Below are 17,317 nucleotides of genomic sequence, written 5' to 3'. Positions count from 1 at the left end.
TTAAAGATTACTGTGAAGCAAGTCTTGTTAATAACGCCCGTTCTAATTATCTTTGAGTGTAAATGCAGCGTTAGTGTGGCCCTATTGAATTATTGGGGTGCAGATATGTTATGCAGCTCCTGTTGGATTTATTGCACAAATGAAATGCTCTATATTAGAGCCACAAGTTACCTGTAAATAAATGACAGATTGCTGCTTCCGTTCTGCAAATCAGCTCTCTATCTGCTAATGACACATTAGATCACATAAAAGAGTTAATACTTTGAACCTGACTGATTTGTGCACATCACACCCTTAGCGTGATGCTGATACTACTATGTAGAACGCGTGTGACCTCCGACATCTCATCTACATGTGTATGTATGTGTGTGCGAGTGTGACAAGCATAGCGTGCGAGTCTGTGGATATCAGAGAATCTGCAACCAGAAAAGGGTGGAGCAAGGTTTAGGAAAACATGATCTTGCTACACCCTGAAAAACAGCTTTCTGTCATTCATAGCTTATTGCATGCAAGCAGGAACACTAAGATAAACAGCTGGGAAATCACACACTTCCGACACACCGGCTGGTCCTGCGCTAAGGTGTCATCATAACCTACTGGACTCAAAGCTGCTGCTTTTCCATACTGTTTACCTTTACTGGTAGTATAATAATTATAAAGGGTCTTCAAAGATTAGAAAAATAAGGTCTGTGCTACCCTGGTGGAACTGTGCCCAATGGACATGTACCAACTGAGTGCAGCATTTGTATAATGCAACCCTGTGTTGTGCCCGGGGTTCTCCCAAAACGTCTAGTAGTAAGAGAGAGACTGTGTAGTCATTATCGTACCTCACTATAGTACACTGTATAATGTGTTTTACCCACTTAGGTATCTTGAAGGGGTTTTCTAGACTTACTATATTGATACCTATCCTTACCCAGCCCCCCCTATCGGTTGTTTTTAGTGAATGGAGTCAGCTCTGTTCACCTTATAGTGGCTCTTTTCATGTACTGCAACTTAGTTCCCAAGTACTCCAATAGCAGATGAGCTGCAGTTCCTGGGAACAAGCAGCACACAGTGAACAGAGCTGTGCCGCTCTGCTTCTTTCACATCACATCACATTTGTTTTTCCTGTTTATGCTAAACTGGTTTATGAAGCAATAAACCTTTGAACTTTTGTTGGAACCTGCCTCCTAAATGTCAGCCGTCGCACCTGAGTGAGTGAAATCCCTACAATTGGTGGTAGACGTGCGGGCAGCGTTCCCAGCGGAGACGAAAAGTCTGTTATTGAATGTCCTGGGTCAAGTCTGTTGTAAGCCAGCCGGGGAAAATGGAGGAACTGCTGAAACATTTGGTCCAGTTGCAGTCACAGCAGCAAGAGGCTAACAGGCTGTTGCAGTCACAGCAGCAAGAGACCAACAGGCTGTTGGTGCAGCAGATACAACAGAGCCAGCAGGAGCAATGGCAGCAGATGCAACAGAACCAGCAGGAGCAATGGCAGCAGATGCAACAGAACCAGCAGGAGCAACGGCAGCAGATGCAGCTTCTGGCAACCGCCATCCAGGGCAAGACGAGTGCCCCAACCCCAGGTCTGGCTGATGACACCCACGTCCGGAAGACGGTAAGACACGCATTGCAGAAAATGACCCCCGGGGATGATGTTGAGGCCTTCCTGACGGTGTTTGAGAGGAAAAAACTCCCGCCAGAGCAGTGGGCAGAGGTACCGGCGCCATACCTGACGGGAGAACCCCAGAATGCGTACTATGATTTGACCTTGCAGGATGCCAAAGAGTATCACAAATTGAAAGTCGAGCTTCTCGCACGTTTGGGGGTGACACTGACTGTCAGGGCACAGCGAGTTCACAGCTGGGCCTATCACCGGGACAAACAGCCTCGCTCTCAAATGTTTGATCTGTTGCACCTGGTCCAGAAATGGCTGCAGCCAGAGTCATGTACACCGGCACAGATGGTGGAACGAGTGATGATGGATCGGTTTGTGCATTCCCTCCCGAGGTCCATACAGACTTCGGTTGCCCAGGGTGATCCCCAGAATGCCGACGAACTGATCGGACTGGTCGAGAGATACCAAGGGATGGAAGGCTCCTTTGGGAGGCAGCCCGTGCCGTACTGGGGGTCCCAGAAAGCTGCTGAGTCCCAAAAAGGGGTGGCGCGTCCAAGGTCACAAAGGGCGGGGGAGGTGGTGCCCAAGGTCCCTACGGGTGATATTATTTGCTGGAGGTGCCACGGGCCAGGACATATAGCTGCCCGTTGTTCCCAGACCACTGAGCAGATGGACTGCAGCATGGGACGCCGTTGTTCATACTATGCGTATCCAGCCTGCAGTGTGAACTCTCCGCCCAACGAGGGACCTCAAGCGTGTCCCGTAAGGGTGAACGGTCGAGCAGCAACGGCGCTGTTAGACTCAGGGAGCTTAGTGACCCTGGTGAGGGCCACTTTCCCTCTCCACCTGCTCCCAGGAAAGAAGGTCGGCGTGCGGTGCACACATGGTGATGCCAAGGACTACCCTTTGGCCAGGGTAGACATTGAAACGGCATGTGGCACTGAGTCCCACATAGTCGGTGTCGTGCAGGACTTGTTGCACCCTATAATTATTACCAACCAACTAGTCACACAATATATACTCAATGGCACTTCCAATAACTGACTACACAAAACGCGGATTTAGATACCATTAACCGCACGAAGAGAACCATAATATAAAAACAAAATATCTTTATTAAATTAATTCACAAAACAACAGAACAGTAAAAATAAGACCTGATATAATGACAGAGTGTCCAGAGGAATAAAAGGACCCGCACACTATCCCTATATCAAATATAATGGTACTGATACAGCAGTCAAGAGTATGCTAAGCCAAAACAAAAAGACTAGATGGGTTGCTATAATATATCATAATGCAGAGTATACTGTGGAAATACGGGTACAAAAAAAGATAAGTCTCCTCAAAATTAGGATAAGTATCCCGTCCACATCCCTCATACATTTAATCACTGTTATGAACACCTAGTTTGTTAGGCATGCTGAAGTATAGAATGTATGTAAATACCAACCCAGATAGTGTGTTGATAATGCCGGTCCCTTCCTCCTCGTGCGCCCCGACGCGCGTTTCGCCCAGAGCTTCTTCCGGGGGCGTATAATTATTGGCCGGGATTTCTGTCTGTTTTGGGATTTGTGGGGAAAAGGTTCTGAGCTCCCTAGGAAAAGTAGGGAACCAGTGAACCCTGGAAGGGTGTCACCACACCCAGAGACAGACAGGTTTCCTTTTTGTGCGCTGGTTGGGGATGAGGAGGAAGTATCCCCTGCATCTGACACTATGGAGTTAGAGGTAACCGGTGAAAATTTTGGGACTGCCCAACATAGGGACCCCACTCTGAGGGAAGCCTTTAATAATGTCACAGTTATTGACGGGGTGGTACAGGAGCCGGGGGCAGACACCAGATTTCCCCATTTTCTGATGAGTGGGGAGTTGTTGTACCGGGTCACGAAAATAAGGGAGGAGTTGGTAGAGCAGTTGCTAGTGCCGGGTCCATATAGACGGAAGGTGTTGGACATGGCCCATTCACACATCTTGGGTGGACACCTAGGGGTGGAAAAAACGCAGGAACGGGTTGTGCAGAGGTTCTATTGGCCTGGGTGTCATCGGGAAATAGTGAACTACTGCAGGTCCTGCCCTACATGTCAGCTAACTGCTCCCACTCCTCATTTCCGGAACCCCCTTGTGCCCCTGCCCATTATTGAGGTGCCGTTCGAGAGAATTGCCATTGACTTGGTCGGTCCCTTAGTTAAATCAGCCCGGGGCCATCAGTATATATTAGTCATCCTGGACTATGCCACACGCTATCCTGAGGCAATTCCTCTGAGAAATTCTTCCTCAAGGAGTATAGCCCGCGAGTTGGTCCATGTCTTTTCCCGGACAGGTCTGCCGAAAGAGATCCTGACTGACCAGGGGACACCTTTCATGAGCAAAGTGATGAGGGAATTGTGCAAAGCCCTGAAAATCTCCCAGTTGAGGACCTCGGTGTACCATCCCCAGTCAGATGGCCTTGTTGAGAGATTTAACAAGACACTGAAGAGCATGCTGAGAAAAGCTATAGAGAAAGATGGTAGAGACTGGGATTGTCTCTTACCCTACCTGATGTTTTCCATTCGTCAAGTTCCACAGGCCTCCACAGGATTCTCACCGTTTGAGCTTCTATATGGCCGACATCCGCGAGGACTCCTGGATATAGCCAAGGAAACCTGGGAAGCCGAAGTCACGCCCCACAGAAGCGTCATTGAGCATGTGGCCCTGATGCAGCAGAGGATTGCAAAGGTGATGCCTATCGTGAAGGAACACCTCCTCCAGGCACAAGAAGCTCAGGCCAGAATCTACAACCGGTCTGCAAGAGTGAGGCAGTTCAATTCGGGAGACCGAGTTCTTGTGTTAGTTCCGATGGTGGAAAGCAAGTTCTTGGCCAAATGGCAAGGGCCATATGAGGTTGTCGAGAAACTTGGGGGAAGTAAATTATAAAATTCACCAACCAGGAAGACGGAAACCATTCCAAGTATACCATGTCAACCTCATCAAGCCGTGGCAAGATAGAGAGCCGACAGTATCTCCATCGTTGTTAAGCAACCCAGAAGGTGAGGTTGGAGCGGTTACTATAGCGGAGACGCTATCGAAGTCCCAGAAACAGAAGTGCCGGGAGTTACTCCAGAAAAACAGGGACCTGTTTTCAGAGTTGCCAGGACACACGAAGGTCATAGAGCACGAGGTCCTAACAGAGCCACATGTGCGGGTAAACGTGAAGCCCTATCGTATTCCTGAGGCTCGTTGAGAAGTTATCTCCAAGGAAGTGGAGCGTATGTTGAATCTTGGAGTCATTGAGGAATCCAAGAGCGGTTGGTCAAGCCCAATTGTCCTGGTCCCAAAACCTGATGGAGAATGGAGGTTTTGCAACGACTATCGGAAGTTGAATGAGGTCTCCAAGTTTGACGCTTATCCCATGCCCCGCGTTGATGAGCTCATCGAAAGGCTTGGGCACGCCAGATATATATCCACTTTGGATTTGACAAAGGGGTATTGGCAGATCCCCATGGCACAGGAAGCCAAGGAGAAGACGGCCTTTTCGACACCTGATGGATGCTTCCAGTATGTCCGGATGCCGTTTGGCCTACAGGGAGCTCCGGCGACCTTCCAGAGGGCTACGGATAGAGTCCTTGCACCCCATAAGGCCTACGCTGCTGCATACCTAGATGATATCGTCATCTTTAGCCCGGACTGGGAGAGTCATCTGGTGAAAGTCCAAGCGGTGTTTGATGCTCTAAGAGAGGCGGGGTTTACAATAAACCCGAAGAAGTGTGCCTTGGGTAAGGAAGAAGCTAAATACCTAGGCTATATAGTGGGTCGTGGAGAAATAAAGCCCCAAATCAGGAAAGTGGAGGCAATCCAAACTTGGCCGAAACCAGTCTCCAAAAAGCAAGTTAAAGCCTTTCTGGGAATCGTGGGATATTACAGGAGGTTCATCCCGAACTTCGCCACAGTGGCTGCGCCTCTGACGAATCTGCTAAAGGGGACAAAATCAGTGATGGTTAAATGGTCCGAAGAGACAGAGTCAGTCTTCCAAGAGTTGAAAGGGGCTCTATGTAAACAGCCCGTTCTGATGGCCCCAGACTTTAATAAAGAATTTGTTCTTCAGACAGATGCCTCAGATGTTGGGGTAGGAGCAGTCCTTTCCCAAGAGCTACATGGGGAGGAGCATCCTGTCCTCTATCTGAGTAGAAAGCTGTCCTCATCTGAGAAGAACTACTCAGTCGTGGAAAAAGAGTGTTTGGCCATAAAGTGGGCGGTGGACACGTTACGGTACTATCTGCTGGGTCGTAAATTCAGATTGATATCTGACCATGCCCCACTAAGATGGATGAGGGAAACAAGGGGTAGAAATGCTAGGGTCACCCGTTGGTTCTTAGCCCTGCAGGACTTCAGTTTCCATGTGGAACATAGGGCCGGAAAGCTGCATGGTAATGCGGATGCCCTATCAAGAATCCCTTGTTTAGTGGGGAAAAGTGCCAAGCCCCACGGCTTTAGGCAGAGGGGGGAGGTATGTAGCATGGCTAAAGGGTGTGTAGTCGACGGGAGGTATGTGCCACATAAGTGCCTTGTTGCTGTAATGTAGCCCGGAGTATTTCTTTGTTGTATATAACCATGTATATATGTGTGTTCCAGGACCTGTGGTGATGTCAGACCACATGGCTAATCATGTGATGGGTTACTGGGTGTGGTTAGCTCTATATAAGACAGGCAAATGCTTAACACAGGAGATATGTGTGGAGGGGCTAGCCTCCAGTGTGTTAAGGCTCTAGCACTGAGCCTGAAGGAATGGACTCTTGTTTTTCCCTTTTGCCTGAGTTAAAGGCTATTTGTTTTTCCTGTTTATGCTAAACTGGTTTATGAAGCAATAAACCTTTGACTTTTGTTGGAACCTGCCTCCTAAGTGTCAGCCGTCGCACCTGAGTGAGTGAAATCCCTACACATGGTAATGACTTTTCAGTCCCAGGGTGGAAAGTCGCTAGCAGGTAGACTTGCTTTATTTGAAAGCGTTGAGCTGCAGTTGCATTAAGCCACACATTGCTGTGCGACAACACCAATATTCACATTTCAATCGTCATGACGTGACCAAATCTAACAGCTTTACCATCTGCATTCTGCAATCACACTTCCTTGTAATTTCTTCATCCAAGCCTCTGTAGCGTAAACTTGATAGGAGTTTAGGATACTTCTAGTGCTGGTCCAGTCTTCATTCTTCCATCCTAGGACATCCCAGTTCAAACTTAGTTCATATTCTTTACTGCTGCTGCCCTCACCCCTGTAGTGTCCCCATCCGGGGGGAAAGGGAACAAAGTCAACTAGAGTTTCTGTTGTACATGTGTGTGCTTCAAAGTTTCTGCAAATTATTCTTAGAAGACGGAGAGAGACCCCCATAAATTGGCTACTAATATGGCTCTGTTGTGCCAAGCCTATATGCTGAACATGTGTAGTGTTGGAGCTCTAACCCGGTTCACTCAGTAGTTATCAGACTGCCTGTCTACTGAAACCATAACTATGAGTTTCATGCTTTCAGGCCAAGAAACTGTTTCTGGCGGTCACCATGGAAAGCAGTAAATGATGTACTGCCACTTGTCAATCATCTCATCCACATCTCCGGCCATCAGCCGTCGCTGTAACAAAAGAATTGTCATTACGGGGATTTACAGGCTGGGGAAGTATGCGGTATGAAACTTATGTACTTCGACAAAATATTCACACCTAAACCTCTCCAGTTGAACCACTTTTTATGCACACACATGTATGCAGTTTTATATCAACGTCACTTTAAAAGAGAGAGAAATTTAGAATCATATAGAGATAAGAGACAAGCAAGACAACTCAGTAATATGGTTATATATAGACATATGCAAACTCGCAAGGAGATGCCAACCCTGGAAAACATTTTTTAATGAATATAGTGGCGACTAGTGTTGAGCGATACCGTCCGATACTTGAAAGTATCGGTATCGGAAAGTATCGGCCGATACCGGCAAAGTATCGGATCCAATCCGATACCGATACCCGATACCAATACAAGTCAATGGGACTCAAGTATCGGACGGTATTCCTGGTGGTTCCCAGGGTCTGGAGGAGAGGAAACTCTCCTTCAGGCCCTGGGATCCATATAAATGTGTAAAAGAAAGAATTAAAATAAAAAATATCGCTATACTCACCTCTCCGACGCAGCCTGGACCTCAGCGAGGGAACCGGCAGCGTTGTTTGTTTAAAATTCGCGCTTTTACTTGGTTACGTGAAGTCCCGGCTTGTGATTGGTCAGGGCGGCCATGTTGCCGGGACGCGGACCAATCACAGCAAGCCGTGACGAAATTACGTCACGGCTTGCTGTGATTGGTCCGCGTCCCGGCAACATGGCCGCCATTAACCAATCACAAGCCGTGACGTCACGGGAGGCTGGACACGCGCGCTTTTTAAAATGGGCACGTGTCCAGCCTCCCGTGACGTCCCGGCTTGTGATTGGTTGCGCCGCGGTCAACCAATCACAAGCTGGGAGGCTGGACACGCGCGCATTTTAAAATTTTAAAATCGGCGCGTGTCCAGCCTCCCGGCTTGTGATTGGTTGACCGCGGCGCAACCAATCACAAGCCGGGACGTCACGGGAGGCTGGACACGCGCCCATTTTAAAATGCGCGCGTGTCCAGCCTCCCGTGACGTCACGGCTTGTGATTGGTTGCGTCTCCCATGTGACTGCGACGCAACCAATCACAAAGCCGGGACGTAATTTTAAAATCCTTAAGGACCTGAAATTACGTCACGGCTTGCTGTGATTGGTTGCGTCTCCCATGTGACTGCGACGCAACCAATCACAACGCCGGAACGTAATTTTAAAATCCTGAAGGACCTGAAATTACGTCACGGCTTGCTGTGATTGGTTGCGTCCCGGTCACATGGGCGGCACGCAACCAATCACAAGCCGGGACTCACGTAAAGGAAAGAAAAGCGCAAATTTTAAACAAAGAACGCTGCCGCTTCCCTCGGTAAGGTGCAGGCTGCGTCGGAGAGGTGAGTATAGCAATATTTTTTATTTTAATTCTCTCTTTTACACATTTTTACATTAATGTTGTTTCGATACCGATACCCGATACCACAAAAATATCGGATCTCGGTATCGGAATTCCGATACAGCAAGTATCGGCCGATACCCGATACTTGCAGTATCGGAATGCTCAACACTAGTGGCGACCAAAAGTGCTGCATTTTTTTTACGAGTGTGATTACTTCTGTCTGGTTGTTGCGATGCCATTTTTCTGGTGATGAATTGAAAGTGCATGAATTTCTAATCATGCAAGACCTTACTTTTAACCAAAATGCTTTAGAATATAGGTATGGTCATTTAATTAAAGAAAACTGACTGACAAAAGTTTTGCATATACAATTTATTGATCACAACATAGAGAGTAATTCATTGTTTACAATTCCATAATTTAGTATTTTGTAGCGTAACCTCTTGTTTTAATTATTGTACCACACCAACAGGGCGTAGAGGCCACTAGGATATTCAAGACATCCTGAAGGATCTTGCTGCATTCCATTTGCAAATCTGCACACAATTCATCTTTATTGCTATGGGTACGGGCCCCAATTCATCACCCTAACTAATCCTAGAGGTGCTCTATAGGGTTTAAATCAGGTGATTGGCTTGGCCATTGCAGCAAGCAAACATTTTTCTTTGCTAACCAATTGTTGACTGAATTGGATGTGCTTAGGATCATTGTCTTGCTGGTGTCACGGCTCCCGGATACTACTGCTGCGGGGAGAGCTGCACACAGCAGCAAGGGAGCTGAGCAACGCGCCAGGAACTAACCAGGTAACAACCAGGACCTGAACCATGTGACAGATTAGGAGGTGGTCGGGGGCAGAGCCAGTTGCCGGGGTGCAGAGGAGAGATAAACACAGGAGAGTAGTCAAACAAGCTAAGATCTGAACCAGGATATCACGAGGTACCAAAGGGTTGAGACAGAGGATTGTCAGAAGTGAAGCCAGAGGTCAGAAATCCAGGAGAACAAACAAACAGAGTAATGCACAGAGAGCAAGGAAAACAATTGCAAACCGGGCACACACTCCAGGGGTCAGGCACACAGACTAGAACTAAATTATAGTCTTGAGTGAGTATAAATACCCCTCCCAGATCGAAAGGGAGGTCAGCAAAATTAACCCTGAGAGAACAGGACATTAACCATGTCCTAACCATGACAGCTGGAATTTCAAGCCCCTGCCTACTTTGATTTTCCCATGTGGCAGCATTACATTCTCCAGTATATCCTTGTACATGGTAGCATACATATTTCCATCAATTCTATGTAGAAGGCCAATGGCAGATGCAGAAAAGCAACCCCAAACCATGACATTGCCATCACCATGTTTCACTGTTGGTGTTTGGTACCTTACATCATTACGTTTTCCAACTAGTCGGTATATATAGTGTTTGTCATCACTACCAAGTAGATTGAACTTGGAACCATCCAACCACAATGCCTTAGGCCAATCTGTCACTTTCCATTGGCTGTGTTCTTTGGCAAACTCAAGTCAGACCTTCCTGTTCTTTGCAGAGATGAATGGCTTCTTGACTGAAGCTATTGCTTTCAACCCCACTCCTCTTAGCCATCGCCCCACAGCTTGGTGACTCACTTTGTTCATTACATGCAAAATCTGTACAGCACTTTTATGGACATCAGATACTGACTTTTTCTTAATAATGTGATCAACTCTAGAGGAAGATTTCAGTGGTTGTCCAATTCTAGGTTTGTCAGCTGTTCCATAACCTTCTTTTTCTTCTTTTTCTTTCTTTATTATACGTGACACTTGACTGTCAGAACAGTTGAATTCCATAGCTAACTCTTTTTTGCTTTTGCCTGACATCTGGTCATAAATATGGCTGTGTCTTTGCCATGTTTAACCAAAAACACACATAAAAAAGTTAGGCAAAACTCAACTAGCCATGACAAAATATGTGAAACATTTGGCCCAGCAAAGTTCAAAAAACTAACATATAAAGGGATAAAACAATGTCAAACACAATTTTCATACTTATAGCTGACAACCATTGCTTCCGGTTTGCTAAAATCACCAGGAAAATGGCATCACAATAACCAGACAGAAGTAATCACACTTAAAAAAATGTCAAGCTTTCGGTCGCTACTGTAGATCATTAAAGGGGTTTTCCTAAATCTGAAAGTTTTCCCATACCCGATAATAGGGGATAACTTACTGAACTTTGGGGTCCAAACACTCAGACCCCCAGAGATCACTTGACATGGCTTGCCTCAGCCCTGCATGAATGGAAGTTGAGCTTGTTTACCTATGTAGGGGGTAGAAGAAGACATCGAGTCAGCAGAAGTTAATGTGAATGTAGGGAAGAGAGCCAAGCTAACGGTCTCTCCTGCGTGTCTGGGCCGGAACCGTCAGGGCTGTCACCAGTGTTTCAGGGGTAAGAGATTGCTGACCGGAGCAGTTCAGGGCACCTGACTGATTGAGGCGGGTCTGACATAAATAGCAGTTTGAGCGGGAAGACGGGACACTTGGCAGGGAACGAGTTTGTGAGTAGTGAGATGAATAACTCCCTCTCCCCGGACCCATGCCAGCTAGCTGTGCCTATACCCCCAGCAAGCCAGACTGCCGACAGATCTTACCCTCAGCCCAGAGAGACTTCTGCACTGGCTAGTGACCAGGATAGAGTATGTACCTTGGCTCCGCTCACCACCGCGGAGGCACCGCTTAGTCCCATCCTTGCTGTGCTGTGCCTGTGTGCTTCTACTGCGGCCTTGCCTATTGAATTTTTTCTGCTTCTTCTGTGTCAGCCGCCATCACTTCTACTCCACCATGTGCACGGATCAAGAAATCATGTGCTGAAGAACCCAGAGGATTCGTCGTCGCAAGGAGAAAGTGCATTGTTCATCTGCGGGACCGGGTCGGAGACATCTTGTGCCGCCTGCGGCGCTGCCAAGGGATCTTCCAGCCACCTTCCTCCAGCGCGCAGAGACTGATAAGTTAACCTGTTATATTCTATTGCATTTGACTTCCCCCATCTTCCAATCACATCCTTTACCCCCCTGCTTGTACCATTACTGTTCCTATATATATATAAAGAACCTGTTAACCCTTGCTCTGCCTCCTGTGTGTCACTGCATCCTACGCACCTGCTAGCATCCTACATGAGCAGTAAAGAATATGAATGTTTTATGGTTATCTGTTTTATAAAGTACTAGCTGAAGAGCCCGGCATTGTAACTAACTGTGGTTAGTTATCACAAATTATAATGATTATCCTCCATCCCATAGTCCCGTGCCCATATACCCATCATACATTGTTAGGTGTCGAGTTCCTGCCGCTGCACAGGGGGAATCTCGAACCATGTCCTCTGCGGTCTCCCATTCCTCCCCAGCCGCACTGGAGTCTGCTCAGCAGAGACGTCAGTCCCAGCATCTGGCTCAAGCTGATACTGTGCAGCTGATTACAGCTTCCGCCCCAGGTTCAGCCTTTGTAACTAGCATTTCCCAGCGTCTCACTAAGACTGATACTGTGCAAAGGGTTACTGCTGCCTCTCCAGGCTCTGCTATTGTACCCTGCACTGATCTGCGACGAGCAGGCTTTTCTGGGACTAAGTCCTGCTTTGCACACACTGAGCATGCCCAGGGTAAGATCTCTCAGTGGAGATCAAGGGTCACATGCTCAGGTACTGCAGCCAAATCTATTGGTCCTTCTAGGAAGGTCCTGTAGGTGTACAGGCTCTGTAGCAGCCTCTCATTGGTCCTTCTAGGAAGGTCCTGTACGTGCAGCAGCTATTTAAGGCTCGCATGGCCACACGGCCATGCGCTAGTATCTTCCTAAGTTATGTGCTTTGCGCCAGTGTGGTCATGTGTTTGTATGTGTTCAGGGACCCGGCTGAAATAAGTCCCTAGAATGCTGGCACCTCCGGCGAGGAGATTGTGTTTGTGTGTATTCAGGGACCTGGCTGAAATAAGCCCCTAGAATGCTGGCACCTCCAGCGAGGAGTTTTGTGTGCATGCATGACCACTGACTGCTCTCATTTGGGTAGTTGGCCTGTGCCTCTGTGAAAGTCTAACAGGGCACAGAGCTTTGCTTTCTCGGCCGCTCTGTGAAGCTAACAGAGCTGGTTCATACCGCCATATAGTGCCGCCAATTACTTAGCAGCAGGTTCTTTCCTGCACGGTGGATGCCGGGTTGCGAACGCAACAATTCCATCTAATAAATATATTCGGTGCGTTCCGCCAACCCTAACAGTATGTATACAGGACAAGGGTTCTACCTACACCAGATTGCAGGGACTGTATAGTTTAGCAGTTTGAATCCCACTGACTAAGTATATAACCTGTTTTATCTTATATTGTGTGGGCTTTGCACTTTTTCACATTTATTAATATGTATATGATTGAATTGCCTAATAAGTTGCTCTGTTGGGTCCTGCAAGTCCTCTAGAATTTTAATATTTCCTTGTATGTGCTTCATGGCTGTTGCGTCTTCCCCATATCTTTTGCATAATAATGTTATTTTGTTATTTTTTGGACTTTCTGATTGTCTTTTTTCTTCTTTTTTTCTTCTTTGTATATAAGCTGACGATTTTAGTCCTATTCTTACATTGGTGCTATACATTAAGTACTATATGATTATATTTCCATCTGTAACCAATGTTGTTAATAAGCTATTTTCATTTATGAATATCAGACAGATATCTATCCATGTAAAGAAGAAGAAAGAATGAAGATAAAGTTTAAAAACACAGAATGTGCTATAATAATTACAAAAACTTCTTACATTTTTCAAATTTTATAAAAGGTAATCTGTCATAAAGTTTGTACTGTGCTATGTGGGGGCAGTATGATGCTAGCACTGTGAGGCAGGAGTCCGATGTACGTTGTATTTATGATATGCAGGCTCACTCGCCCTTCAGACTGATGTATTTCTCCCCGTGCAATGTAATGATCAATACTATAATGGTGGTTCAGATAAAAAAAACTCATATATGTGAGATAATGATTAGATCCAATGATTATTTACAGCATTTAGTTTATATTAGCAATATGAGTGAATATTTGACTTTCTACTGTATTCATTAAATATGAGTAATCAATAGATTTGAGTGCCCCTCTTGCTTCATAGCCAGCCTTTCTCAGGATATTATTTTTAGAGCCAGAGCTATAGTCTTGCTTCAAGAATCACTTGGTTTTAATACTTAAAAGTAGCTGCAGGGAGAGTCCCAGTTCTCTATACATCCCAAAGATGTGTTTTTCTCTCACGCACATCTTAAATAAATCTCCGTCCCCTCAGGCTGTCCCCTATATGAGATTTTGGAGGTGTGTCTGCTAAACCTACCAATATACTTGAAAAACTAGTTTGATTTGTATATTCTTCTTTTCTTTATTTGTTTTTCATTTAGAATTCTTTTTAACAGTTAAGAATAACCTGTTGCATTTTAAACATTATATGCGAGAGATTATATAAATTACTTACAGAGCATATTTTACACGTGTGTTTATGTTGTTTAGATCACCATATTCTATCCTTCATTACCCTGTACCAGTTATCAGCCCATCAAAGAATTCACAAATATAAAGGACAATTTGAAAATTATACACTTTGCAATGTACAGTAGGTGTGGAAGTTTCCAGTATCATAGTATTCCAGTACAGTGAGGCTTATATAGAACATTTCCGACCATGAAGACTTGCATTTACTTTGTATCTTGTCTTCTTTCAAGACATTATTGACCTAATTGGCTCCAAAGATAAAAAAACAAGTTTTGATAAGGGTTGCCTAATAAGGTACAATAATAATTCTTTGTAAACCATTTTAAAATGAACCTGTTACATCCTCCAAAAAAAATCTTCAAAAAAATGAACAAACTACCCTGCGAAAAGCCCCTGATTCCGCCTCTTTTTTTCCATTTAGCGCTGCGTCACTCTATTGTAGAAACATTTACATTTGTTTGTTTTTTTAGCACTGTATGTGAAATCTCTGCTTTGCAGACCAACCAAGTTCTTCTTCAGAGTCTTTCATGGTGTTCTTTAACCCCTTTCCCTCAACCACAGCTCGACCTTATCTGAGACTGTTAGGCTGCTAGATCAGCTTAGCTGTGAGTGGCAACTGTTTGAAGAAGGGGGCTTAAAAGTGCACGCCCTCAGAGAAAACTTCTAGTTGAATTGCAAAGCAGAGATTTCACATAGTGTGCTCTAGAATATCAAATCTCTGCAACGGAATGAAGCAGTGCAAAACACAAAAGAGGAGCTCAAGTATTTTTGCAAATTATTTAACTAAATTTTTTGAGCATGTGCCAGGTCAAACGTGTCTTGTTTTTGTTCTTATGTTATTTCTATTTGTGAGGACCTGGCCTTGTTCTAAAGACTATTGGACCATTTAACGTAGAGAGGAATCCATAGTTCTAAGGGATGCAGACTTTTTCCAGCACAGAGCACCGGTCACGTGCTGGCTATGAAGCACAGGTCACGTCAATCTTATTGTTGTGTTCTATTAGATATTTGTTTGTTGTGTTTTAATAGAGATTTGCTTGCTCGGCAGTTCAGCCTCAGGAATCAATGTTTACATTTAGTGACAGTAAGCAGAGGAAGACATGCAGACTGGATCTTATGCATACATAATGTCAGACCCAAGTTGGCAATCAAGGAAAGCAAACATTCCATTCTCAGGGGCCTCAAGCCATTGTTTTCCCAGCCACAAATCCCATTGTATGAATGGGGATAGTAGACCCAGTGGAGCCGTCACTACAGGGGGTATCACATACAGTCCCAGGCAATGGGTTCAGCTTGAGGAAAATACCTGCACCCATTAAGGGGGCTGATGCTAGGGAGAAGTGACAGTAAGCCATAGTGAGAAGAGGGGATTGACGCCGAGGTACGAGGATTTGTCGGTGAGGCCCTGGATCCCCTGTATGGATGACCTATGGAGATTGGAGATCGTTTGCTGGCTGGAGCTTGATACACGTGCTACGTTCATGAGATCTATCATCTGGATGTGAGGAACTATCTTAAGGATTGTTGTTGCCAGCTGGAGCAGGGACACGTGCTACGGTCATGGTATGGAGCACGGACTGAGACAAAAGACTATACTGGGAGGAGATGCAAAAGCTGTGGGCCAGCCAAAAGTTGGGAGACAGTGGGTATTGTTTGGTATAGGGACAGTGAACTATTTGCCCCAGGATGGGATCTTGTAAATTGGGGACATTGCATTGTGACCATCTACTCGGAATTGGTGTAAGACCATGGATATAAGGAACAAAAAATAATTGCATTGTTAACCTGCCTAGGTGATTATTACAAACAACAACCTCAGATCCTCACAGTATTGTTCTGCTATTTTTTTTAAATCCGCCATCTGGTTTCAGAGATATGGTCCTTTTATTTAGTGTTAATGTTCATGGCCTTTACTAAGAGGGTAGTACGAACAGGACTCTATGCAGCTGTGTTTTTAGGTTGCTCTGTATTATTATCCTATGAGCACCACCCCCTTTGTCAAGAACATATAAATTAGCACTAAATAAAAGAGCACATATGTCTGGAACTGTGTGACAAATTAAAAAATTGCATCTTTGCTCATGACAGGAGAATGTTCAGGACTGGGTTTATAAGTGTTGACATTACTGGACCCATTGTTCAGTGGAATATATTGCTCTTTCTGGAGTTGGGCTAATGCTAGCTGGTGATGTTGCCCAGCTTGGGCCTGTCACTCAGCAGCCTCTAGCTTGCTGCCACTTAGTCCTCTCAGTCTGAACCACAGCTAAAGTCGTTCCATGAACAGTTTAATCAATTTCATCCCACCATCAACTTGACACTCAACTACTCCTGCACTGAAATTAACTTTTTGGACATCATCATTAAGCTGCAAAACAATAAAATAGAGACATCACTGTATCAGAAGCCAATCAACCGTCCAACATACCTTAAATGGGACAGTTTCCATCCAAAACACATAAAAAACTCCATTGTCTACAGCCAAGCCATCAGATACAATCGTATATGTTCCAACCCAATGGATAGGGATGAACACCTTGGTCGCCTCAGAAAGACCTTTTTGAATCAGGGCTACCATCCAAGAACAATTGAAAATCAGATCACAAGAGCCACCAGAATATCAAGGAATCACCTGCTACATTACAAAACTAAAGAAGAAAATAACCGGGCACCTCTAGTAGTTACCTACAATCCAAATCTGGAGGCGCTAAGGGGAGCTGCACGGAAATTACAACCTTTACTGCAAAAAGATGCCCGATTACAAGCAATTTTTCCAGACCCCCTACTACTGTGTTTTAGGCAGCCCCCAAATCTAAGAAGCATCATTGTCAAGAGCTCCCTGTCCTCTCCAACAGCTGCAGGTACCTTTCCTTGCAACCAGAAAAAATGTAAAACCTGTCCATTTATAATGACCACGGACAAGATAAAGATCCCCAATTCACATCAGGACTACAAGATACCAGGTACATTCAGCTGCGTCACTTCTAATGTGGTGTACCTAATTATTTGTACTAAATGTCCAACTAGGGGTCTGTATGTAGGGGAGACAGGGCAGAAACTGAGAACAAGGATGAACTCTCATCGCCATACAATAAGAGAAAAAAGAATGGATATACCTGTGGCAATACATTTCTGTCTCCCAAATCATAACATTATGGACATGAAATTACTTGTATTAAAGGGTAACTTCAAATCGCAAAAAGACAGGAGAGTCTGGGAATATAAACTGATGACGACCTTTGACACT

General features: G+C 45.3%; 1 protein-coding gene across 1 annotated transcript; it reads left to right on the top strand.

The window, feature by feature from the left end:
* Positions 1 to 1,258: 1,258 nt before the first annotated feature.
* On the top strand, positions 1,259 to 11,805 carry LOC143773577 (uncharacterized). The gene is made up of 2 exons (XM_077260982.1): positions 1,259 to 1,600; positions 11,386 to 11,805. The coding sequence occupies exons 1-2, from the start codon at positions 1,271 to 1,273 to the stop codon at positions 11,569 to 11,571; spliced, it is 516 nt and encodes a 171-aa protein (XP_077117097.1). The 5' UTR covers positions 1,259 to 1,270; the 3' UTR covers positions 11,572 to 11,805.
* Positions 11,806 to 17,317: the final 5,512 nt, after the last annotated feature.

The sequence above is a fragment of the Ranitomeya variabilis genome, chromosome 5 (genome assembly GCF_051348905.1).
Source record: "Ranitomeya variabilis isolate aRanVar5 chromosome 5, aRanVar5.hap1, whole genome shotgun sequence".
In the NCBI taxonomy this organism is placed as follows: Eukaryota; Metazoa; Chordata; class Amphibia; order Anura; family Dendrobatidae; genus Ranitomeya; species Ranitomeya variabilis.
The sequence above is the reverse complement of the archived record's forward strand: the minus strand, read 5'-3'. Positions and strand labels throughout refer to the sequence as shown.